The sequence below is a fragment of the Pyricularia grisea genome (assembly GCF_004355905.1).
Source record: "Pyricularia grisea strain NI907 chromosome V map unlocalized Pyricularia_grisea_NI907_Scaffold_10, whole genome shotgun sequence".
Taxonomy (NCBI): domain Eukaryota; kingdom Fungi; phylum Ascomycota; class Sordariomycetes; order Magnaporthales; family Pyriculariaceae; genus Pyricularia; species Pyricularia grisea.
This window is the reverse complement of record NW_022156722.1, coordinates 269012-293055: the sequence shown is the minus strand read 5'-3', so window position 1 is coordinate 293055 and position 24044 is coordinate 269012. Positions and strand designations below refer to the sequence as shown.

Genomic DNA, 24044 nt, shown 5'->3' with positions numbered 1-24044 from the left:
AGCAGTTCGGCTGGCGATCCTCGTATACTGAACCACTTTATCACAGTGTTATCTACAGTAAAAAAAAGTTGTAGTTGGAGAAACGACCGCCAAGCACTTTACGTAGTGTGGTACCCTTGGTAGCATGCGGCGCGTCGATCGCGACTCGTTCATTTGATGCAAATAATTCATTCAATTCACAACCTGCAAACTGCGCAACCAGGGGAGGTAGGTACCTTTGAGCTTGAACATACAAACACTCAATCAAGATTGGAAAACAAAATTTCTTAAAGGGCAATGGCTAGGCTGATGCCGCCAAGTCATCACAATGGTAACAACAAAATGTTCCCTCAATCTTCCTGCGCATTGGAAAGAGACAGTATAGTACTAACCCTCGAGCCACTTGCAGCCCTCGTTCGCTGCCATCAATGTCGAACCGGAGGAAAACTTAGATGAGGATATCGAAGATACAAGGCAAATCCAGGTCGACGAAGCCTTGAAGCTCTATCAGAATGCCTTGAAGTTACATGCCCAAGGCCCCAAGTCCTACGACGATGCCTCCAAGGCATATGACCAGCTGTTTGAATCCGCAATATTCAAGCTACCCGAAGCAATCACCGAGTATGAGCGTGCACAGCGCCCACAAACGCCTTTCTTATCCCAAGAATCTACATTCTCCGCATCTCTCGAAGTTTCAAACCCTGATGGCGACCCTTCCGCCACAAGTCTCCCGCAAGTCTACTATTTAGCACACAAGAACCACGGCCACTTTCGACTCGACCGAATCCGACATGAGGCTAGGGTTGCGAGCCGAGAAGGCAGACCAAGCATATTTGATCAGGAAGAAACACAAACCGAGGCCCTCGGCGTTCTGGGCGACTTCGAGGCCGCTCTAGACCGCGACCCATCGGATGCGGAGCTATGGAGGAGGGCCGCCCGCGTCTCTGCGTTTCTGAAAAGCGCCCGTGTCAGTCGATACTGTCTAGAAGCTGCTATCGAGCTTGATGATGACCCTGCTGTTGGCGATGTCGAACCGCCGTCTCTGGCGGAAGGATACGCCGGTGAACAGTTGAAGAATCAGTTGCAAGTCCTTGGGGATGATATGGCATTGTCGCACCCAGCGATGGGACCATTTGTCAAGTACGAAGTGCCAGACTTTCTGAAGCGCTTTTTGGACCCTCTGCCATTCCTCCCCAACCCCATCAAGGACATCGCCATCTCAAAGCCTACCATAGTCGAGGAATCATCGCCCAGACTGGTCCTAGTGGCTCAGGTAGCAGACTGGACAAACGTTGGACTGGCTATAATTTCCGCGTTTCTCAATCACGGCGCCTCCGGCAGAGGCGTCTTTCTTGAGGTACCGGAGATATTAGAGGATGAGCCGGACGTTGTCATGGACGTAGACAGCGAGTTGCAGGCCCAAATTGAAGCTCAAGTTCTCGAAGAGTCGAGATCTGGTTCTGCCGGATCTGAACGACCCAATGCAGCCACTGGCGACACACAGCAGACGGTCTCCAATACTGACAACACTCCTGCCACCAAACCAGCTGCGGACACCACGTCACCTGCAGATGGACGCAAGGATAGCACCGCTTCTTTGGGCTTTAGAAAACGCTCACAATCGGAAGCAGGTCTGGCTGATGGTGGAGATGAAGAAGCTGTGGATTCAAAACGACCTAAACGGGCTAGGCGACGCGATACAGCAGCTGAGGAAGTGGTCGATCCAAGCACGATTATTGCGAACCAGCTACGGCCATATCAAACTGCGGACCAGGAACTGTTTCAGCTCATCAAAACCACCACAGAAACCCTGGGAATAACTGATTCAACCGCCTCGAAAAAGATCTCTGAAATCTTGGAGTCCTGTTCATCAGAGGATCGACTTAGCAAGTTATCCTCCCAGGTAGCACAGGATCTCGCAGCAACCATAAACACTTTCACTATGGAGCAATGCAAAGTTCTTTTAAACAAAGAACCCGCGCCAACACTTGGTTTGAATGCCTTCTTGGAGCACACCAAACCTGGCACGTCACCCGCATCAGAGAAACCACCCGCCAACGAAACAGCAGGACTCAAGGCTTTCATTTCCAGGATCAACCAGGGCTGGTTCACCATTGAGGACTGTGCGTTTCAATGGTTATCGGCAATTTGCCATAGCTACACCGCTTCGAGGTGGTCTGAAGAAAGAAAGCGAGCTGTTGTTCATGTCATAACCCGACTTGATGATGGTATATACCAGCGCTTACAGCATGAATCCAAAAGCTATCAGGACTCATATTCGAGTGTTGTCGAAAAGCAGCCGACGATGGAGGCCCTTGCCCAGATGCTTTTCGAACTGCATCTTGACATATACGAACGCGTCACCAACCCTAACAGCTTGGTTGACGCTGAACAGCGCAAAGAATCGAGATCCAGACTGATGCGGTGGCTATTTCTGCGCTCGCAGCTATTTGATTCCGGCAAGGCGCAAGCTTCCGAGGAACTTACACTTCGGTTCTGCTGGGCGGTTGTTTTTGCCACGACACTTTCCGACACAGTCTCGCCAGACCATGTCCTGGATTCTTGGCGGTCGCTTCGAGAAGTGGTCGAGCAGGCTGGAACAACGGAAATATTCCTTCCCAACAACGTGGTCATGCCCGAGGTCTCTGTCAAGGCTGTGGATAGAGAGATCAGCAAACTCACTACCATGGACTTTTTCTTGGGATTGTTCAAGGAAGATATGGGCGATCCAGTCGCAGTGATCAGCTCTCTGGAACCGGTCCTCAATCCGGACAGTGTTGCAGTGGTTACAGATCCCGAGACCCCCATCAACGGGTCGCCGCAGGGTGGGGAGCCTGGAAAGCCCCCCGGAATTTCTGTCAGAGAATGCGCAACCCAGACTCTCCAGGATCTTTGGAAGTTTGTCAGAGGAAGCAGCACCGATCTCAGACTCTTCCTCTGGAAAAGACTGGGTGATGCCTACCGTGCCATCAAATATAACACCATGCAGTTTTCCTGCCTTCTTCGCAGTATCGAGATGATTGTGGATGACTTTGAGCGCGAATCTTATCTCACTGCCTCGACCGAGACTCGCACCAGTATACTAATCCACATGCTCAGAAATCTCGACGACCTCTTGATCCACGCGCTGCATCTCGCTCTCAACGATAACACCTCCTTTGATATCATCGACGACAGCCATTTGACAGCAACGGCAGCAGCACTCGCAAAATTGAGCTGCATATTGCACGTATGCGCCATTTACGAGGATGAAGTCAGTATTGGACTCAAGCAAAACAGCAACGTCGGCAGCAGCTTTAGAAAGTCGTTACTGGATCTTTTACACAACTTTCAAGCCCGAACTTGGTGTTTGCAGTACTGTGTCTTGAAGGTTGGCATTGGATCGAACAAGGAGCTGTTTACCAAACCGAGCAGCCATTTGTCTCAGCTCCTTGCCGCTATCCACCAGGTCCTGGGGCTCCGCAAGATATGTAAAGCCTCCAATCGTATCTTCCCCAAAATGATGCGTGTTGAGCTTCTTAGGCAGACAGAGGCCGAAGATTGGGAAAAGGATCTTGGACAGGTACTCTACGACCTTCACGGACTGAAACTGGGAGTCGAGGTCGAAGACCACGGCTGTCCTCCAGAAAAGCTCGAGAAGCGGAACGCAATGGCGTTGGTAGAAAAGATCACCATTTTGGCCGACCGCATGTCGATGAAGGACCTTCTCAAGTCGGAGCTCAAGACTACCATTGAACACATGTCGCAGGCAATCGGACAAACCAAGTCCACGCCTCAGATGATCCACAACCTGCGCAACTTCACCGAGTACCTCAAGAAACCTATCCACCCACTACGGCTTTACCAGGCCTGGAAAGGCACTGTGAGCATAGATGCAGTAACAGTTACCACGTCAGAAGCAACACTTGCGGAGCACGGTTGGTTTTTCCTGCTCGGCATGATAGCATTCAGCAAATTCAAGCAGGTCGATCTCAACAGGCGACAGACCCCAGGCGCGACTGATGATCTTCGTATTGGCCAGGCCTCCTTGAGAAGCCAGATTCAATTCACACCAGATCGCTGGGATGCGTGGCTCCGACTGGCTGAATGTTACGACTATGAACTAGACGAGGCCGTTCTCTGGACGGCCGATAAGATTAACAAAGACAGGGCTGAGCTCCTCAAGTTTCAGCGGAGCTCAATACATTGTTACAGTCTGGCGCTGTCCCATTCATACTCCATGTCGAGAGAGCTGTCTGACAACGATTCTGAGGCGCTATACGATCTATACTACAATTTTGGAATGCGGATGTATGCATCCAGCAGAGAGCCCTTCGCCATGGAGCCATTCAAGCACTCTGAACAGGAGAGATTTTTCATCGACACAGGTGAAAGCGAAAACGGCACCTACAAGAAAATCTTGCATATGGAGATGACGGATTACCAGGTCTGGAAGTACGCGGCGAGCCTATTCAGGAAGGCGATGGCAAGAAGACCAAAGGATTGGAAGTAAGTACTTTTTTATGATTACAAACCCATAGTATGCCTGTATGCCGATGCTAACATGATCGCAGGAGCGCTTACATGTACTCAAAATGCCTATGGAAAATGTATGCAACTCCAGATGACCACCTGCCAGAAAGTACCAAACGAACCAAGCCTGGCAAGGAGCTACTCATATCCGCGCTTGAGAAAGCCGTCGAGGTTGTGTCATGGCTCCCGAAACCGAGACATGGTCAAGATCCTGTCATCGAGCCCCATTACAAAATCCTCGTGATATTATATAAGCTCGTTGCCCGTGGCGACATGACTGCACAGGAGGCTGCAGATGTTCTCCAGCGGCAGCCGTATGCTGTCCGTAGGGGCGAGGATGTTTTGATCGGAGACGGCGACTCAGATGATAAGGAAGAATGGGAAGAGTACGTGATCAAGTACCTCTGCCACCTGCGTGATAAGGACAAGTCGAACTGGCAGCACCGGATGATCATCCGACATGCCCGCATCCTGTTTGACTCTGATGAAAATGGTTCCGATGGGGAAAAGTCGGATGGCAAAGAAGTTTTTATGGGTGCGAAAGCCGCATTTTCAGTACTCCGTGAGTCCATGTTCACCAAGACAATGGTGATGAATGTGTGGAAGTGTGACGCCGAGAGGCCAGGTCGCCATCACGTATATACGGAACAATATGTGCGGTTCATGACACGGCTGCTGGTCGCTATGGACGACCGAGTCAACCTCGAAGCACTGCTCCGTCGTATCCGCAAGAAAGGAGCCGACTTTTACCACTTCAACGAACTATGGCACTATTGCGTGCTTGCCTACACGCGCCTGATCCGCCAGGCGTACCAGATCCCCACGACCGAGGAGGAGACGTTCAAGAACGTGAGCTTGGAAGAGTTCGAGATCGTGGCGGGAAGAATCACGGAATGGGCTGTCAAACTCAAGTCGGAGGAACACTCGGCTTTCGATGCGATGAAAGAGGCCATCGAGTTGAAGAAGCTGAACGCGAATCTTACCAAGGCAACACCTATCGACGATCTCGTCAGTGATTGTTATTGCTTGATCTATAGCGAGGTGGGAAGCGACCTGCCCGGGCCACCACCGGCCCAGATTATCGAGGACAGAGCAAAGCAGAAGGAAGCCGCAGCCGCTGCCAGTACCGAAGAGCGCCCGACTGGACTGAACAGTTTCTTGAGCGCGCTGGATACCAAAGCCAACAGCAGCAGGGCTGGATCGGAGGCACCAGATAAAGCTGCCATCGAGCAGTCGTCGCGGCCGAGGAAAGCCGCGGGGGTACGTCGACCAGACATTCTTCGGAAAGCTGAACAGGCGGTCCTCCGGGCCATGGAACCACCACAGGCGAAGACAGCCGCAGGCGCCTCATCAACTCGCGGTGGCGCCAACGGCGAGAATGGCAGGAAGTCGCGCATGAGCTCTGCCGGGTCCGTGGGCGGCGGCAAGAACAGTCGCATGTCGCCTGGAGAAACCGAGGGTGCTGGCAACGGCGGCGATGCCGAAGACGAAGACGTTGAGATGATGGAGGCAGCGGATGAGGACGAAGACAGCCGCGGGCCCGCTATCGACAACGACAACGACGACGGGGCCGACGCGGACAGCGAAGGCTCTAGCCCCAGAGGTAGCAATCAGGACTCGACGGATGACGAGTCGGACCTTAGTGACGTACCTCCTGACTACGAGGACAACATGCCGGCCAGCCTCATGTTCCCGAATCTACGTAGGAGCGTGGAGTCTGCTGGGCCGGTAGCTACTAGCGATAGTGAGGCCGTCGGTAGCTCGGACGAAGGGTCAGGTGTCGAGGAAGAGGCTGCCCTGGAGGAAGAGGATGATGAACAGGAGGACGAGCAAGGCGGTGAGCAAGAAGAGGATGGCGAGGAGGAGGAGGAGGAGGAAGAGGAAGAAGAGGAAGAAGAAGAAGGCGATGAGGAGGAGATTGAAGAGGAAGGTGGTGCGGAAGACGAGGACCAAGAGATGGCGGACGACGATGAGGCAGAGGAGGAAGAAGCCCAAGAGGGTGAATAAACGCAGGGTGCGTCCCAAGCATCCGCGAAACCAAAAGTGTTATATTTTATATCTCTGGATATTTGCATCGTTAACGGAGGATTGGGACGCCTAGATTCGCTTGGTACAGCTCAAGGTGTTTAGGGAGTTTCCGGTTTGAACAGATTTGGCTTTCTGCGGAGTTGTTAGTATAGATCGAGTCTGGCCTGGAAGGAGTTTGAAGACGTTACCGATCTCCGTTGTCCCCGGTTAGCCGCATGGTCAAATGAAACAATAAAAGTTATGAATGAAAATGCGCATCTACTTTGGATAACATAACAAATATCCAACCCGTCCTCTAAACGCCGGCTGCTTGACGCCATGAAATGGAAGCCCGCATCCAAGAGATTCTTTTTTCATTTCTCTCCAGAGCGGGCCAAATTGATGATTCCTCAGTCCCTCGCCACCTCGACAACGCACACAAGCGTTCACCCTCGATCCACGTGGCAACTAACCCCTTCCACCGTTGTAGTCAGCGCCGCCGGTCCTCCTCAGCTCCTTGACGACGTCGTCCTTCTTCAGATCGCTCTTGTCCTCGGTCTGTATGTCGAGGCTGTAGTGGTTCATGGCGCTCATGACTGCGTTCTTTTGGTTGATGATGGCGAAGCGGCGCTTGCCAATGTTTCCCTCGACGTTCTTGCCGTTCCAGATGACGAGCACAAACTTGGTCCGGGTGCTCTCGCTGTCGTTGGCGTACTCGACGCGTGCGTAGCCGTACTGGTCCTTGGCGTCGTCCAGCTTGGAAACGAACTCGTCCCAGCCCTCGGTGCCCGTCGTCAGCTCCGCCTCCTTGCCCGACGGCGTCAGCAGGAGCCAGTTGGTGCTGTCCTTGTCGGACCGCACGGCGTCGTAGGCCGCGCGGATCTCGGGCGTGTCGACTTTGACGGCGTTCATGACGGATGGAAGACGGGGGAGGGTGAAGTGGTAGCGGCCGCTTGGTGAGAGGGTGAAAGTAGGGACGGGAGGGGGTGGTTGTGTTGCGCAACTGAGGAGCCCTTTGTGTGTGTGTGTTGCAGTCTAAGATTGTCGTCTTGTGTTTTGTCTGTTTCTTTTTTTTTTCTTTTTGCGCAAAAAGGTCAATTGAATCCAATTTTTGGTTATTAACCCAATTATCTTTTAAGAAAAACCTAGATGAGAACCTGACAGCGAGGCTGAGACGTACTTTGTTTGTGAGGCTTCGGGTTTGGCCTGAAAAAGACTCCAGATTCATAGACCCAGGCACGCCCCTGATAATCCCAAGGTTGTCCTGTTCGGTACGCTCCAGAATGAGGGGGAGGGGTTAGGGTCGGCGATCGTCACTGGGGGGCAGTCTTCTGGATGAGCCAAAAGTTGAAACAGGGGGTAACCCTGCCACCATCGGGCGGGTTGAAGCTGTGAACTGTGACGTTTGTTCATTCATTCTTCAACCTGCCCCGCATCTACCGACCATCGAGGTACAATCCCATCGAGGTACAATAACTGCCTGCCTTGAAGTACCTACCTCCTTGCCTAATTCCTGAATACGAGAAGGCGTATATGGAGTAAAAAAAAAAAAAAAGCCCATTCGCCATTTCTCCCCAAGACTTTTTTGCCTGATTATTGATGCCAGTTGGTTTGGAACTCTTTCACCCTTTTATTTCCCTTTCATGTCTGCCAAAAGGGTAGCGGTTTTGAGCTCGACTAACCGGTACTGGCAGCCTGTCTTTGATCATCAAGAACTCACTTCATCTTTCCTATATTAAATATTGAGTCAGGACGTGACGCGCACTGTTGCTTTCATCCTGAAAAGCGAACCGTTCATCTTGTTGGTTCATTTCAGATTGGCAGCGAAACACTAGCACACACCTCGACAACTTTGGGGGGGTCAATACACTCACTACTTCCTGGGATACTATATTATTTCTCACCAGCAAAAACAAAAAGCTACCTTTTCTCAAAGGATTATTCAACGCTCACCTCAACTGCCATCTTTTTACTTGGTCGGAAGAATTTCAGCAAACCAAAACTAACAGCGGACTTGCCATTCACGTATAATTCTGCTTTGAGAATAATAAAGCTCTCTCCAAAACCCCAACCATGGCATCACAGAAACGAGTGCAAAAGGTATGAACATAAACCACATTACAGGCAGAAAATAAATCCCAAACCCCTGATACAAATCACTGCCACCCTTACTTTAAATATTCCCAACCCCCACTAACCACACCTTATACCCAACCAGGAACTTGCAGACTGCATGGCCAACCCGCCATCTGGCATGACCGTCAGCCTCCCGTCGGACGCCAACATCTTCACATGGCACGTGACGTTGGCCGGCCCTGCCGACACGGCCTATGCGGGCGGGCAGTACGGGCTGGTGGTGAAGCTGCCGACCGACTACCCGTTCAAGGCGCCCATAATCACGTTCGCCACGCGCATCTACCACCCAAACGTGACCAACGACTCGGCCGGCAACATTTGCATCTCGGCCCTCAAGCCCGAGAATTGGAAGCCTGCCAGCAAGCTGCTCGGCGTCCTCGAGGCCGTCAGGAGCCTGCTCGTCGAGCCCAATCCGGACGACCCCCTCGAGGCTAGGATTGCCGAGGAGTACAAGTCCAACAGGCAAGAGTTTGAAAAGAACGCAAAGAGCTACGTCCAGAGGTACGCAAAGGGCCCACCGACCTTTGCTACCCCGCAGGCTGAGGTGGCCAAGGAGTCCAAGTGAGAGGCCGGGCTTCGTGTTTTTATGAGCTTGGACTTTTTTACCGATGGAACGGAGAGAGGAAAGGCAAAGTGGTGCTGTGATTCGACGACAAGTATGGTTTTATCTGGCGTTGATTTGGCACTCGGGTAATGTTTGCTTGGTTTGAAGTGAACCCGGGCAGCACGCGAAACAAAATGCGTCTCTTACGGCATTGTATTATTTTACTAAACAAGAAAGCCAGGTTTCCCTGCCTCAATATTCAGACACCACATATCTTACTGACCTTCAGTTAATACCCTGGTCCAGTCAAATTTCCTCCAACGCTTCTTGAAGTCGTCCGTCCGGCTATCTGACCTCGACCACCTCGGCTGTTTCTTGATGAGGTCCATGTCCGAATCCAGCATGCCGCCGATGATCTCTCGCGCAAACTGATCTCCCCTGGGCCAGCTAGACTCGTCCTCCACGATGTGGCCCAGCCCACCGTCCAGGTTGAACCAGACGTGAAAGTACGGCGCCTCCTTGGCGATGCTCCGACGAAAGGCTAGCTTCCCCAGCCCTTCGCGCGCCTTCTTGGCCGTGTCGACGTACTTTTTGTGCTGCGACCACTCCTCGCCCACCGTCAGCATCGCCTCCTTGAAGAAGGCGGGCGCCGTGTCACCCTGTTCGTAGGGGATCGGCACAGCCACCATGTGCGCGTGTCCGCGGCGGTGCGGTGCCGCCGCGTTCTCGTAAAAGAGCACTTCGCGTCCCTGGTCGTGATACAGGCGCGTGAGGGACTTCATAAAGTTTCGCATCTCCTCCCACTCGTCGTCGTCGCACTCGAGCAGGTTCTGGCGGTGGCTGAGCGGCACCAGGACGGCACCGCCTTCCGCACCGTTATTTAGCTCGGGGCCCGGCGCCACAGTCAGGTAGACGCGAGTACCAAGCGAGATGACGGGGGCAATGGGGAGGTTACGCGGCGGCTCGCGGTCCTCATGGTGGCAGAGCGGACAGCTGTCCAGAATCTTGTTCATGCGTTGGAACTCGCCGACTGCCAGGGCCTTGAGCGCCGCGTCCGACTTATGTGTGCGCTTGGCTAGTCGCTCCGCGTTCTCCTCCATGTACTCGAGGTCATTGTCGAACTTGCCGTCACGTGCGATCCGCTCCGCCATCTTCATGCCATCGCCACCTGCCTGGCCCCTTGTGCGCTTCTCCTCCCGGACCATGTCGTCGATAGTCATGTCGTCGTTGGCGACCAAGGTCCCGCGCTCGCGGCCGCGCTTGGTGTCGAGCGCCTTGGTCTCAGCGCGGTGGCCCCCTGCAGCTAACATGCGGCTGTGAGAGGCGTCCAGGACGACGGCGCGGTCGTTGGACACGCCCGAGGTGAACGATGCCATAGCTGCGTTGTATTCAGCTTCGAGCTTGTCGGCATCAGGGGCTCGGCGGAGTTTTGCCTTCATCATGGCCGCGCGCATCCTATTCAGTGTTGTTTGGTCGACACGGACGGCGGGCGGGTCGTCTACTACTACACCCTGCTCTGGTGGGGACTCCGGAGCGTCCTGGATTTCGCTTGGATGACTGTCGTCAATCTTTCGCTCTTTGTACAGCTCGCCGGTAGGTCCCTCTTTGACCTTGTAGCCACTGCCATATGTCCTGCGCCTATCCATCTCGATTCTTTCCTCCCGAGCATCGTCAAACTCACGAATGCTTCCAAATGTTTCTGCTCCAATCTCGTCCACGGGTCGTCCTGTCCTCTTGGCTGTGTCATAGACTCCTTTTAATTTGGTCATGCGCCACTGAGAGCCTTCATCGCCAAATTTGTAGCTGACTTCAGTCTGCGTCGGGACTTCCAGATCTTCAAAGGCCTTGCCGCTGTTCATGGCAGCTAGCACACCACTATTGATCTCCCTCTCCGAGATGACGCGTTGCTCGGGCTCCTTCTTGACAGGACCCTTGTCTTTCTGTGGTCGGTGCACATAATCAACATCAAGGGCCGACGGTGCAGTCATCCAAGAGTCCCTGACAGGTCGAGCTGCAGCTTCAGCGGAGGGTGTTTCTTCGTCTGGCAGTGGAAGGTCCTCCTTGGGGTCATGAGATTGGATATAGCTCGGTTCACCCGAATCATCCCGTTCACGCCCGTGTCGACGGCTGGGTGAGCCGTGCCTGTGCCTATGCCTCCGCCTCGAGCTGTCCTTGTCGCGGTCATTTTCATCCTCGTCTTTCCGAGATCTTTTGTGTCGGTGTCCATGCTCGTCGCGGTCCCGGTCACGTTCACGAGAATCGTGCCTCCTGTGCTTGTGTCGATGCCTGTCCGAGTCGCGATCGTGATCGCGGTGCTTTTCACGGTCGCCAGTACGATCTGAGGACCTGTCGCGTCGATGGTGATGTCGGCGTTTCTCCTTGCGTTCGGCTCTTTCTTGTTCGCGTTCTCTTTCGGCCTTGTCTGCGGCCAATTGTTTCTCAAAGTCGTCCAGCCCGTCCATTTTAAGTGGTTGAACTTAATACAACGTAGTACAAGTCGATACCGCGATTTGAATCTTAAGCTCGCGATGATCGAGGCTGGCTGTGGTTGGTATTTGCAGATCAAGTGCGTGGTTCGGAGAGAGAGCTTCGTTTTGATTGTGCAGGGGTGTGATGTCAGTTTTCTCCAGAAATAAATTCTACACCCCTGTCAAGCTCCGACTTGGCGCCATCAATCCATCAATGGCGGGGCCAAATTTCTCGCCGCATTCCCCGCCCAACATCTTTCTTTTCAGCACTACCTCATTCACAACCCGTATTACAGTTTTTGGCAAATCCCAGAAGCAGTTGCGCATTAAAAAATATGGCGTCAGAACCGGCAACATCTGCTGCGACCGGCAGCAAGGCCGACAAGCCTGTAGCCATCGTCTGCGTCGGCATGGCAGGTCAGTTACGCTGTGGCTCACAGCTGTGGTTGCGCATTTGCGTAGCGGAATCAAGGCGGCATGGACGGATCGCAAAGCTAACCCAAGACTTTGTGTCGCTACAGGCTCCGGAAAGACTACCTTTATGCAGCGTATAAATGCCCATCTACATGGCAAGAAGGACCCTCCGTATGTCATCAACCTCGACCCGGCCGTGCTCAACGTCCCGTTCGACAGCAACATCGACATCCGCGACTCGGTCAACTACAAGGAGGTCATGAAGCAGTACAACCTGGGACCCAACGGCGGCATCCTCACATCTCTGAACCTGTTCGCGACAAAGGTTGACCAGATATTGAACCTGTTGGAGAAGCGCACAGCCCGAGACACGCCAGAGAATGCCGGGCGCAAGCCCATCGAGCACATCCTGGTGGACACTCCCGGCCAGATCGAGGCCTTTGTGTGGTCAGCTAGCGGCACGATCCTACTGGAATCGCTGGCTTCGTCCTTTCCGACCGTGATCGCATACGTGGTCGACACGCCGCGCACCCGCTCGACCAGCACATTCATGAGCAACATGCTCTACGCCTGCAGCATCCTGTACAAGACCAAGCTCCCCATGATCCTCGTCTTCAACAAGACAGACGTGCAGGACGCGTCCTTTGCCAAGGAGTGGATGACCGACTTTGACGCCTTCCAGGCCGCGCTGCGCGAGGATGAGGAACGCAACGCTTTCGGGTCCGCCGAGGGCGAGTCCGGCTCCGGTGGCAGCGGCTACATGAGCAGCCTTCTCAACAGTATGAGCATGATGCTCGACGAGTTCTATGCGCACCTGAACGTCGTGGGCGTCAGCTCCATGACGGGCCATGGTGTCGACGATTTCTTCACAGCCGTCGCCGAAAAGGCCGAAGAGTTTCGCCGCGACTACCAGCCCGAGCTGGAGCGGAGGCGGGAGGAGCGCGAAGAGGCGAAGAAGCTCATTCGGGAACAGGAGCTCGACAAGATGATGAAGGGCATGTCATTTGCCGGTGACAAGGGCGGGCCTGGTGCTTCCGGCAGCAAGGACTCCGAGGAGGATGAGAACCCGGACATCGCTGCTTTGGGAAGGAGGGTTGACGCTATAGACTCGGACGACTCGGTTGCTGACGATGATGAGATGGACGATGAGGGATTGAAGGCAAGATATGATGCGGCGCTGAACGATGCGAACGCGTCGATGAGCCAGGACGCCAGTTTTGCCAACTACCTGCGGTCTCAGGCGAACCAGCAGTAACATGGCCAGAAGGAGATTTGTAGGGTCAGAGGTGCCGGGGGTGGGCATTGGGAATGTACTAGCATCAGGCGGCGTTAAACCAGGGTCATTATTTCGTATTTGTGATACCAAAAGAATTGGATTCTAATGAAAAGACGGCTTGCTTTGACGATAGCGGCCGCTGCCTTTCCATTTTTCCACATGTCCTTCTGCCATTTCCAACTCCAAACTCCATCCATTATCATAACATGGGCGTGCGATCTCGAGAGTCGCTACCCCGGATTCAATTCATTCAGCTGCGCCTATTCATCGTCTCAACTTCGCCCCGTGATTCTAGTCCCAGACCAATCAATACAACAGAACCGCTTGAAAGGGAGGGAACATGGCCGGCGATTAAGCGGTTATCGCGCCTCGAACTCGATCATGCTAAATTACAAATCAAAACTCTGTCAGCTTTTGTCTCAAAAGCATCCACGTTTGTCGGATCTGGGCACCAAGAAAAACTCACCGATTCGTTCTGTTCTTGTACAAGACACGGCATCCGCACTCGGTGCACCGGATAGGGTCGCGACGGTTCATCTCAAACTTGAAGCCGCAGTCGCCGCAGCTGTAGAGGATGGGCTGGCTGGGAGGGGCAGAAACGGCACCGCCGCTGGCACCGCCTTGGCTCTGGCTGGCGCCGCCGGTGGGCATTTGGTACTCTTCGCGAGACATTATGTTTGTTTGGGCTCGGTGTGTGGGTAAGTATGATATGTGCAAAAGTCTCGACAATAGCGAATGTGGGCAAAAAGTCGAAAGAGCGCGTGGTTGTGGATAAACGATTTGGATTGCGGAGCGCGTTTGGCAATCAAAGACAGCCAGCCTTGAGGAGAGGGGGGGGGGGGGGGGGGATCGAAGCCAGAAAAATTGGGCGGTGAGATGGCAGAACTTTTCTGTGATTGGAGGATGCTTACATCATCGCGGCTGCAGGGGAAGTGGGGAAGAATGGAAGCTTTAAGAAGCAGGCGAAGCTTTTGCCGGGACCCTAACCCTGCGTCTCCAATACCTCGGTCCGGCTTGTTTGGACCGCATCGTCAACTGGGGAAACTCACTCACTAGGCGTGGTCCATCAATCAACTGCCAGACTTTAGTTCAAGCTTACTACACCTCAAGTTATAGGCTATTGAGACTTGCGGGGATTCCGAGAAGATCTGACCAGGGAGCAGATCTCAGATCTCATAATTATCCTGGATCAATCTCAATATAAAATTTCTGAGGTGATACAATTCTACGCCATCAAGAGCTGTCATTTTGTTGCGATTTATCCGGGGGGGAAAACACCAAATTCGTAATTTAACCCAAGCCGGACAGCTCAAACAAAAAAAAAGACAAAAAAAAAAAAAATGGGCAACCCCCGCAAAGACGAACCTCCTGCCCCAGAGGACGGCCACTGCCCATTCTGCAACATCTCCAACCAATACCAACCGTACGACCCACAAGCACCACCACCAGCGAGCTCAGAGTCCATCTCCCCGGCCAGGACGCGGTCGGACCCGGACACGTTTGTGCTCCTGTCCACGCCGCTGCTGGTGGCGTTTCTCGACATCATGCCGCTGTCGCGCGGGCACGTGCTGCTGTGCCCGCGGGCGCACCGGCGCAAGCTGACGGCCGTGACGGCGGCCGAGTCGCGCGAGCTGGGCTTCTTCGTGCGTGTGCTGTCCGAGGCCGTCATGCGGGCCACGGGGGTCGGCGACTGGAACGTGGTGCAGAACAATGGCGCCGCCGCCGCCCAGGTCGTGCCGCACATGCACTTCCACATCATCCCCAGGCCCGAGATCCGCGAGCAGGGAAGGTGGAGCGATCGCTTCACCATGTTTGGGAGGGGTCAGCGCTCCGACTTGGACGAGGACGAGGCCATCGAGCTGGCGGCGAGGATAAGAGAGTGCGTGGCCGAGGTGCTGAGGGAGGAGGAGGCGCAGGGGGGACAAGGGTTTAGGTCCAAGTTATGACCTGAGGGCTGACTCCTTGGAAGGTGAAACCCTGTATTTACCTGTCGGTGTAAAACATAAACTCTGTATTTATGTATCATGTATTTAATAGTATACTGGATTTAGTTTTGTGTTTCCAGGTTTTTATCCTTTATCCAATCATTTGCTTAAATGTAGCCAACATGGAACCCTAAGATACTCAAAGCCGGGCGGGAACTAAAACAATATTACAGCAGTGACACATGCAGGGTGTACCAAGTAGTTGTGGTTTTCGATCGTCAATTCGTGATACTCTATATATCTAAACCAAAGTATGTAAAACTCGCTTCTTGATACGACTGCTCATCCGAGCAGATTTACTGTATCTCTTTGATGCAATCAATCTTTGTGCAATGCTCAGAAAAAATCCCAACAGCTCCCAAAAATGTCCCAAAAAAAAAAAAACGCCGTTTTTCTCAAAACCAAAAAAAAGGTAAACCCAGATCGAAAAAGACAGGAAAAATAGCCTTTCTACTCAATGGCAGCAGCAGTGACGGGGCAACCCTTGATGGGGTTGAGGCTGTGCTCGTCGAAGCTGAGCTTGAAGTCGTCGCCCAGCTCCTTTCGGAGGGCCGTCGAGACGGCCTCGAGCACGTTCTTAAAGACGCCAAAGTTGGCCGGGTTCTCCTCGTCATTGTCGCCACCCTGGAAGACACCGGTGCGCACCAGGCACGTGTTCCAGCCGTACATGTTGCCTCCGACAATGTCCGAGGCCGGGTTGTCACCGATCATGTAGATGTTCTCGGGCAGGCGCTCTTCCTCCTCGCCGTAGAGCTGGCCCATCCAAGAGGTGAGCACCTCGTCGGCGTACTTGTAGGTTGCCAGCTCGGGCTTGCCGTAGACTGTACGCTCCAGGTCGACGCCGGTCTGTGGAGTAAGAGGTGTGTTAGCAAACTAGTTCTTGTACAGACCGTTTTCGCATCACAAAAAGTTCTGGGACTTGAATAAAAAGAAAACTTACCAATGACTTGTACATGGCCTCGAGACCAATCCTGAAAGCACCCTGGCTCATCCTAGGAATAGGGTGCTCGGTGGGGCAGAGCATGTCACCCTGCGAGAAGTAGATGGGGATGCGGTGCGACACGGGGTCATCGCGGCACAGGGTGTGCAGCCTGCCATCCTCGGACCTCAACAGATCCATGATGATCTGCATGTCGGTGGCGTAGTCGCGCGAGTCGGAGAAGACGAGGATGGCCTCAATGTTGGTCTTGCTAAAGTCCCTGGGGCGGGCGTGCTTCCTCTCCTCGTCGGTGAAGACCCTGTAAGGGGCAATGGTGGGGTCCCAGGCGACGATGTCGTTGGGGACGACGACGTCCTTGAAGCCGTAGAGCTCGGCGACGTCGCGGCACTTTGTGCCCTCGCCTCCGACGACCAGCACCGTGTTGTAGTAGGCCGCCAGGGCCGACATGGGCGTGTGCGACTGGATGAACTGGGCCGTGTCGACCTTGCTGCCCAGGATCTTGGTCAGCTGGTCACAGCGGGCCTGCTCGGGCTTTCCGGATCCGTTGGTCAGGAAGATGTGTGGGATGGGCATGCCGAGCTCGTTGTCGCCGTTGAGGATCTCGAGCACGCGCTTGCCCTCGGGGATCAGCCTGTCTCCATGGACAAGGACACCGTCAATGTCAAAGGCGAAGGCCATGTTCCGGACCTTCTTGACCTTGGCGGCCTGCACGTCCTGGATCTGCGACTGGATGATGTGGCGCGAGGACTGCAGCACGGGCATGACCGGCCGCGAACTCTTGGAGCCCTCATCCTCGGACGGCCTGTGGACCGACGACAGACGCGAGCGGCGGTGGATGCGCGGGATGGGGAGCGAAGTCCCAAAGGAGTTGCGGGAGCCCCTGCGGTCGCGCATCGACGGCGACATGGACAGGTTGTGCATGTACTTTTCTGCGTCAGACACCGAGGGCCGAGTGGCCGGCACCTCGATGGGGTCTGAAGGCTCCTCCGCACTGCCGTCAGGGCCGGGGATGGGGAGGCTTGTGCGAGGAGACAGGGCATCTTCGAGCGCGGCACCGTTCTTCAGGGGTTGAGCAACTCCGTTGCCGTTGGCGTGTCCATTGGTGCCGTTGGAGTGCCCGTTGGTAGAGCCGTTAGTCTTGGTGGGAGGGCCGGTGGGGTTGGGGTCGACACCAAAGTCGACGTCTTCAAAGGCCGGCATGTTGGGTGGTTTTGTTTTGTGTTTTTTTTTTTTTTTTTTTTTTTTTTTAGAAAAACCTTGATGCTGTAGATGCTGTAAGTTGCAAGATGCGCTGTTATAAATGAACGAACAAAGTGGTATAACAGGCTTTTGAACAGGAACAATGACAATCTAGGTAACAAAGAAAGTAACAGTCAGACTCGATACGCTTTCGATATCAACCTTTATACTCTCTACCTTTTGACGTCAGGGTCTACCGTGCAAATTCACATGAAAAGCTAGGTGGTCAGATAACGCCATAAGACCCCAGCATAAACACGTAATAGGAGGGGCCAACTTTTTTTTTTCGACAGGACCCTTTTTCTCTGGGGTCCTTTTGTTTCACCCTCCGTAGTCTAAACCCCATGATCGCCCATATCGGTACTGTTCCCTTACGTAGAACTTGGACAGTGCTCTTGCTGGCTCTGTGGCTGTCGAGTTTGTTTGATCGGTTGGGTGTAAGTGGTCATACAGAAAGAGGTACGTAGTAGATTCTATCAAGATCCACCCTGTCAAAGTCGTTTTCGCCCATCCCCGCCGTTTTCGATAATGGTCCGGAAAAGGCCCGGTTTGGACGGGGCCTCACCGACTCAGTTATCGTCATGTCGAAAAAAGCACGACGTCATTGTAGATTCACACCGAGTGCTTGGAATAGGCCAGTGTCGAGCAATACCGTAAAAAGCTGCTTGGTTTCCATATTAAATATTGGGTCCAGAGAGTGTGTTCTTGCTTTGATGCCTCAACTGAAACTGCGTCGTTTCCGGGTCCAGCCGCAGGACTAGGTGCGAGTCCACGTCACCATTGATTCCGAGCTAAAAAAAAAAATCTTCCTCGGAGATCTCAGGGTCGTCAAAAGGTTACTGTTGGAGTTACTGTGTTGTTCATTACATTGCAGGACCCGTATTGGGACCCAATTACCGCAATAATGCTTGTACTTGTGCATGAGATGAGTACGAAATAATTCGGCACAAAAAGATAAAATAAAAATCGGACCCAGTAAAAGTCTGAAGCCGGTTGGATAAAGCATCACCAAGCACAGATAAGGATACAGTCATTATCTTCTTGGGACTTTTTTTTTGGGACAGTTACCGCACAGTGTATAAGTCTAATCAGGACCCTCATCTTTCCGGTCAATCTCGAAGGGTCCGGACGTGCGGCTCCGCAAAACCGGGGCCAACTGCCGCGCCAAGTGGGCCGGTTCGCCGACAAGGCCGGGTTGTCGCCTGGTAAGGCCAGGCACAACGTTGGAACGCATGACATCATTGGATGGATCCCGTCCAGGGCCATCTTGGCCGTTGTTCCTTATCCAATTAAGGTTCTTCCTTGGTGTGTTGTGAATGCAGAAAGCAAAAAAAAAAAAAAATCTCTGCAAATGTCGTCTCATCCTTCGCTCGCTTATCGCTCATAATAATGTGAATAAATAAAAACCCACTCTTTTGCTTTGCCACGAACAAAAAAACTTTTTTTCTTCTGTCTTCTTTTCAGCCGCTTCTAATCTCGGATCCACAGATCACCCAACTTTTGCCTTGGCCACTGAAGCCATACCGAGTCAGCTTCAATGTCATCACCAATGGATTGACTGTAATCTGGTGTCAAGGTCCGTTTTGACCTCAAAGCGCGTACTATGCAGTACGTAACTACCCGAGCAACCAAGGTAGATAGGTAGGTACGTACGTATGTGAAAGGATGGCTCGCTTAGCTAGGGTCTAGTTGGCTTTTCCTGCATTTCTCTTACTCAAGCGACGACTCGAGAAGGATGATGACAGTCCCTGAGTGGGTGTGAAGGAAGTGAGCAAAAACTGTGCTTCAGTGACGTCAGCAAGCCCGCTTGCGTTTGGCGAATTTCCATATCAGCAGCGGGGTCCATTGCTCTTGGCACCCTTGTGTCCATCTCTTCGAGTCGAGTTTTGTTGATTTTCGACCAACTTGATTGTGCATCTTGTACTGCACCACCAACGTAATCCTAAACCCATCTTATAACCCCAAAGAGATCAAGAGAGAAGGCAGAGAAAGAACATCACAGTCGAAGAACCAACTTACAGACACATCACCACCACCACCACATTCATCACAATGCCGTCAACATTATCCAACAAGACCTTCAAGCTCAACAACGGCGTCGAGATCCCCGCCGTGGGATTCGGTACCTTTGCGGCCGAGGGCCAGCCCGGCCAGACCTACAGCGCAACCAAGGCGGCGCTCGAGGCCGGCTACCGCCACCTCGACTGCGCGTGGTACTACCAGAACGAGGACGAGATCGGCAACGCCATTGCCGACTTCCTCAAGGAGAACCCATCAGTGAAGCGCGAGGACCTCTTCATCTGCACAAAGGTCTGGAACCACATGCACGCGCCCGAAGACGTCAAGTGGTCGCTCGAAAACTCTCTCAAGGCGCTGAAGCTCGACTACGTTGACCTTTTCCTCGTCCACTGGCCCATCGCCGCCGAGCGCACCGAGGACCGCCAGGTCAAGCTCGGCCCGGATGGCAAGTACGTCATTAACAAGGAGCTGACCGAGAACCCGGAGCCGACATGGCGGGCAATGGAGGAGTTGTACGAGGCCAAGAAGGCGCGCGCCATTGGCGTTTCAAACTGGACCATCGATGGCCTCAAGAAGCTGTTCGCCATTGCAAAGGTCAAGCCTGCCGTCAACCAGATCGAGATTCACCCTTACCTGCCCAACGAGGAGCTTGTGCGCTTCTGCCTTGACAACGATGTTCTCCCGTCTGCATACTCGCCGCTTGGCTCGCAGGACCAGGTTCCCACGACCGGCGAGCGGGTGCGCGACGACCCGGGCCTGAACGCCGTGGCCAACCGCAGCAACCTCACGCTCGCGCAGGCGTTGCTTGGCTGGGGTGTCAAGAGGGGTTACGTCGTGCTGCCCAAGAGCTCGACCCCCTCCAGGATCAAGTCTAACATTGAAGTGCCCGACCTGTCGGACGCCAATTACGAGGACCTGTGGAAAGTTGCAAACGGTCGCAAGCCCACGAGGTTTGTTGACATGAAGGACACTTTTGGTTACGATCTCTGGAAGGACAGCCAATAGATTGAGTGGTTGCATTGTTAGCGGCGTTCTATTTTCTTTTTCTTTCTTTTCTGTTCAAATCAGCATGGGGATATGACTAGATTTATAGGATAAAAAGGTATCTTGGGAGCGATGTGCATTTGTTGGCAGCGTTCCAATTCAGTCCGACTTTACGAACTGGTAATGGTCATTGATTTCAGCCAAATCATACTCCTCGGTGATGTGGTTCCATTCTCCATCTTCGAGCTTGCTTTCCCATTTCACTTGGAGCTTCTCGTCAAGACTGTCGGGAAGTATGATTTTCACGTTGCGCAGCCTGCGGCTTTCCGGCAGGACCGGTAGCTTTAGAAGTTCTTCTTCAGATGGCAAGGGGTCCAATGCAGCTAGCTTCTTGAGCTCTTCGTCCTCCTTGGGATTCGCGAAGAAGTTGCCCTCCTCGACCTTCACAACGCCGGCCGCAATGCCAGCAGCAATCCTCGCGTCCCAAAAGCCCTCATTGTGGCCAGCTACACGCATAAGCTTGATGGCTTGGTGTCGTATCCGACGGACGCGGCATCTTATTGCGGTGTAGTACAGGGGCGCGAGCCATCCAATGTCGACGTGCGACACTCCGTACGAGACCTTGGGGATAAAAGTATAGACAACATTCACCATCTCGCGCGAGTCGTTAACGATGACTATGAAGTGCTTCAGGAGCGCGTCATAATTCATCTCACTGTGGGGTCCCAGGCACGTCGTTACCATCATGACCGCCATGGCATGAAAAGAATGTAGCACAGTGGCAGCGATACGTTCTTTGATTTTGTAGACGCCAATATGCTCCTTTTCATATGTGATGAAGGCTTTGTGCCATATCTCCAGCTCGGCTAGAATCTGCTTCTGTTCATCAAGCTGCTTGGTGGTGGTCTCCTCCTGCGCGTCCCGCTCGGCCTGCAAGCATATGATGTTATTCACCAGACGATCAATGTGCAGTCTTGCCTGGGCAACCGATTCGTATGCGTGTGTGGATAGCTGTGGACTCAGGGTCCGGGGCACCACTTGGTGGGGATTGCTTGTCCCACCAAGCATTATAGCCTGCAGGCTGAGGCGGGCAAATGTGTCGACGAGCCAATCGTCGATGACCTCGCGATGCTGCTTCGGTCCTACTTCCAAGGTCATTGACCTTTTGCGCCTTGGCCCTGTTGGTTGCGAGGGCTGCATTTGGTTCAAAAGACGCAAGCCGTTTTGCAGGTGCTTGTATGCGGTGCGATAGTTGCCGCGTAGGTTCTCTAGACAGATAAAGACGGCACATGTGATGAGCGTAACGCGTACAGCTGGCTTACTACCGCTTCCAGATACCGGTTGCCGGTTGAGATGCCTGATTGATTTGTTGTACTGCTCGAGCGTGAACTGCTCCAAGCTATCAGGTGTATCCATCGACGGGATGCGATTAGCATTGCCGAGTGCCGCGGCGGCAGCTGTGAACCGTGCTTGGTGTGCAGTGCTGATAGCCAATGCAGCGTGCAAGACGGCTGGCTCGCTTGCAGTGGCCTGGATCAAGAGATTGTCCCAGAAATTCCAGTCAAAAGGTCCCATGAGTTTTCTCCTTGCCCGCTCCTTGAACCAATCTAGGTAGCGGTACTCGGCCTCACTGACTGTTTGTCTCCGGACCTCGGCGGCCTGCGACAATGTCATGGCATTGGCATTGGCGCTGGCAGCGGCGGCGGCAACAGCAGGACTGTAGACTTGACTGCCGCCACCCCAGATGCCGTAACCCTCGCATACTCGGCGCGTAGACACGCATCGTTGGCAGGCGGGCCGACCCTCGTCACACTTGACTCTCCGCACTCTATGTTTGGTGGGTAGGTAGGTAGATAGGTATTAGTGTTGCTCACCCGTTATGTGAGTGTACCTTTGTCGCTAGCGCGGCTCGAGACGAGTCGACCCAAAGGGTCCAATCAGACGTTTACTCACTTGCATGTGCGGCACCCTGACTTGACCTTGGTATGCCGTTTGGCTTGCAGCTGCGCGCCGCGTGTGTTTGATGGATCTGATGGGGCCGACATTTCCCTATCTCATTGCCAATGCTGCGAGTGATTCCTTCAGGCAGAAAAATCTCACTCGGTTAACAGAGCGAGGTTTTCGACTTTTGATTAGTGGGCCATCTCGGTTTCTCGGCTTCGTGATTGATTCAGCAAACAAGACCCTTGCATGCTTACGTCGGCCTGTCAAAAACATTCCACTCGATGAATGCCCAAAAGGTGTTAGCCGGTTCCAGACCCTTGAATGCCGGAGACGCAAAAGAGCGCACCGAGGGGTTTGAGGAGAAATTTCGAGCTCATGTTGCATCAGGACGGGAAGTCACGCTTAACTTTGCACAACTACTTAGTTCTAGTTCTCATGGTAAGGTAGGTAGGCAGCCTCCTTCCAACCGTGCAGCTGTGCTTGCCAATATTTTGTCTTTCGCATCCACTTTGCGTCCGTCCCTCTTTCTCAGTTCATGAATTTATTTTCATCATCAAACCATCTCCACTTTAATTTTCGTCTTGCCAAAAAAAGAGCCAACCACTCGGTTTTGAGCATAGATCGGCAATAGGGATAAGAACAGCCTGGTTTCTGCATACCTACCTTACCTATAGCACCTGTGCAAAAATATTGCAACCCAACAGGGTCAAACCCCCACCGTGGTGGTTGCAATAAAATTGCACACCTACTGTACCTACCTACCTACCTACCTACCTACCTACCTACCTACCTACCTACCTAGGTATTTACACCACGTTGCATCGGCAGTCATTTTTGGACTTGACCGTCCTTTCTTCTGAGCTCATAAGCAGGTAAAACAGTTTTGACACGTTGCCAAGTTCTCTGTGACTATGGGATCAAGATGTCTGCCACATGCCCAATTGCAGACATCTGGCGATACTCGGAAGCATTTCTATTCTGGAACTAGTCGAGAATATGCCGCATTGTCGGATATTCACCCCATCCGGCATGACTGTTGGCTCACTGAAATATTGTTATGGCTCACTGCACATACACATGCCCACGGGTGGCTGCGTTGCTGTATGCCTACGTCGATTGCCCTTGTTGTGCCACTGGCTGAATTGTCCCAGTGGTATCTGACTACACTAAGTAGGTACCTTAGACAAGAACCTAATCAACAAACGTCGGCGTTACGCATCTCCAGCTTACCGGCTATTAAAACGTGACAAGACCGCGACGGCAACGACGAGAAGCCTTGACAGCCCGAGAGCCAAGTAACCTGTATATATTTCGTTTGCTTTACTCCTTAGGCAAAATGCAACCTGCTCCCCGTTCCCCAAATAGCACTTTCCTAGTGGTCATTTGCCTTAGTGTTGGCTCGACTTGGGCTTGCTTCACATACTCCTTTTTTGTGTGCGCAACCTTCGCAATTTTGGAATTTGCAGAAACAGGCGTCAAGTGCCCAGAGTTTACTCCCTTTGCTACACCGAGACGCATAGCTCGCTTAATGACAATCTGCATGACCGGTTTAACAGATCTACATGACGGATTGTAAAATTAGTTGCAAGCTTGTCCT

The 24044-nt window shown here is 53.1% G+C and overlaps 12 protein-coding genes across 12 annotated transcripts; 6 read left to right on the top strand and 6 right to left on the bottom strand.

Annotated features, from left to right (window-relative positions):
• Positions 1–307: 307 nt before the first annotated feature.
• On the top strand, positions 308–6498 carry PgNI_11605 (uncharacterized protein; the record flags this gene model as incomplete). Its single annotated transcript, XM_031131571.1, has 3 exons — positions 308–310; positions 389–4467; positions 4533–6498. The coding sequence occupies 3 exons, from the start codon at positions 308–310 to the stop codon at positions 6496–6498; spliced, it is 6048 nt and encodes a 2015-aa protein (XP_030976308.1).
• Positions 6499–6966: 468 nt separating this feature from the next.
• On the bottom strand, positions 6967–7410 carry PgNI_11604 (uncharacterized protein; the record flags this gene model as incomplete). The annotated part of the gene is made up of 1 exon (XM_031131570.1): positions 6967–7410. The coding sequence occupies one exon, from the start codon at positions 7408–7410 to the stop codon at positions 6967–6969; it is 444 nt and encodes a 147-aa protein (XP_030976309.1).
• Positions 7411–7958: 548 nt separating this feature from the next.
• PgNI_11602 (uncharacterized protein) lies at positions 7959–11756 on the top strand. Its single transcript, XM_031131568.1, has 2 exons — positions 7959–8598; positions 8717–11756. The coding sequence occupies exons 1-2, from the start codon at positions 8572–8574 to the stop codon at positions 9197–9199; spliced, it is 510 nt and encodes a 169-aa protein (XP_030976304.1). The 5' UTR covers positions 7959–8571; the 3' UTR covers positions 9200–11756.
• Positions 8672–11640, bottom strand: PgNI_11603 (uncharacterized protein; the record flags this gene model as incomplete). The annotated part of the gene is made up of 2 exons (XM_031131569.1): positions 8672–9231; positions 9462–11640. The coding sequence occupies 2 exons, from the start codon at positions 11638–11640 to the stop codon at positions 8672–8674; spliced, it is 2739 nt and encodes a 912-aa protein (XP_030976303.1).
• Positions 11757–11981: 225 nt separating the features above from the next.
• Positions 11982–13315, top strand: PgNI_11600 (uncharacterized protein; the record flags this gene model as incomplete). Its single annotated transcript, XM_031131566.1, has 2 exons — positions 11982–12063; positions 12168–13315. The coding sequence occupies 2 exons, from the start codon at positions 11982–11984 to the stop codon at positions 13313–13315; spliced, it is 1230 nt and encodes a 409-aa protein (XP_030976306.1).
• Positions 12209–12910, bottom strand: PgNI_11601 (uncharacterized protein; the record flags this gene model as incomplete). The annotated part of the gene is made up of 2 exons (XM_031131567.1): positions 12209–12498; positions 12592–12910. The coding sequence occupies 2 exons, from the start codon at positions 12908–12910 to the stop codon at positions 12209–12211; spliced, it is 609 nt and encodes a 202-aa protein (XP_030976305.1).
• Positions 13316–13695: 380 nt separating the features above from the next.
• On the bottom strand, positions 13696–14008 carry PgNI_11599 (uncharacterized protein; the record flags this gene model as incomplete). Its single annotated transcript, XM_031131565.1, has 2 exons — positions 13696–13720; positions 13803–14008. 2 exons carry the CDS (start codon positions 14006–14008, stop codon positions 13696–13698), a joined length of 231 nt encoding a protein of 76 aa, XP_030976634.1.
• A 668-nt stretch (positions 14009–14676) lies between these two features.
• PgNI_11598 (uncharacterized protein) lies at positions 14677–15282 on the top strand (the record flags this gene model as incomplete). Its single annotated transcript, XM_031131564.1, has 1 exon — positions 14677–15282. The coding sequence occupies one exon, from the start codon at positions 14677–14679 to the stop codon at positions 15280–15282; it is 606 nt and encodes a 201-aa protein (XP_030976635.1).
• Positions 15283–15771: 489 nt separating this feature from the next.
• Positions 15772–17461, bottom strand: PgNI_11597 (uncharacterized protein; the record flags this gene model as incomplete). The annotated part of the gene is made up of 2 exons (XM_031131563.1): positions 15772–16167; positions 16262–17461. 2 exons carry the CDS (start codon positions 17459–17461, stop codon positions 15772–15774), a joined length of 1596 nt encoding a protein of 531 aa, XP_030976626.1.
• Positions 17462–18566: 1105 nt separating this feature from the next.
• On the top strand, positions 18567–19058 carry PgNI_11596 (uncharacterized protein; the record flags this gene model as incomplete). Its single annotated transcript, XM_031131562.1, has 2 exons — positions 18567–18805; positions 19019–19058. Coding segments are annotated over 2 exons (279 nt in total), but the record flags the coding sequence as incomplete, so codon positions are not given.
• A 494-nt stretch (positions 19059–19552) lies between these two features.
• Positions 19553–20524, top strand: PgNI_11595 (uncharacterized protein; the record flags this gene model as incomplete). The annotated part of the gene is made up of 1 exon (XM_031131561.1): positions 19553–20524. The coding sequence occupies one exon, from the start codon at positions 19553–19555 to the stop codon at positions 20522–20524; it is 972 nt and encodes a 323-aa protein (XP_030976628.1).
• PgNI_11594 (uncharacterized protein) lies at positions 20260–22758 on the bottom strand. The gene is made up of 2 exons (XM_031131560.1): positions 22457–22758; positions 20260–22331 (listed from the first exon to the last, which is right to left on the bottom strand). The coding sequence occupies exons 1-2, from the start codon at positions 22546–22548 to the stop codon at positions 20663–20665; spliced, it is 1761 nt and encodes a 586-aa protein (XP_030976629.1). The 5' UTR covers positions 22549–22758; the 3' UTR covers positions 20260–20662.
• Positions 22759–24044: the final 1286 nt, after the last annotated feature.

Coding starts and splice junctions, on each gene's coding strand:
- PgNI_11602 (XM_031131568.1), top strand. CDS start 8,572: ATGGCATCACAGAAACGAGTGCAAAAG. Junction 8,599..8,716: donor CACAGAAACGAGTGCAAAAG/GTATGAACATAA, acceptor ATACCCAACCAG/GAACTTGCAGACTGCATGGC.
- PgNI_11594 (XM_031131560.1), bottom strand. CDS start 22,548: ATGTCGGCCCCATCAGATCCATCAAACACACGCGGCGCGCAGCTGCAA. Junction 22,332..22,456: donor TCAGGGTGCCGCACATGCAA/GTGAGTAAACGT, acceptor CACCAAACATAG/AGTGCGGAGAGTCAAGTGTG.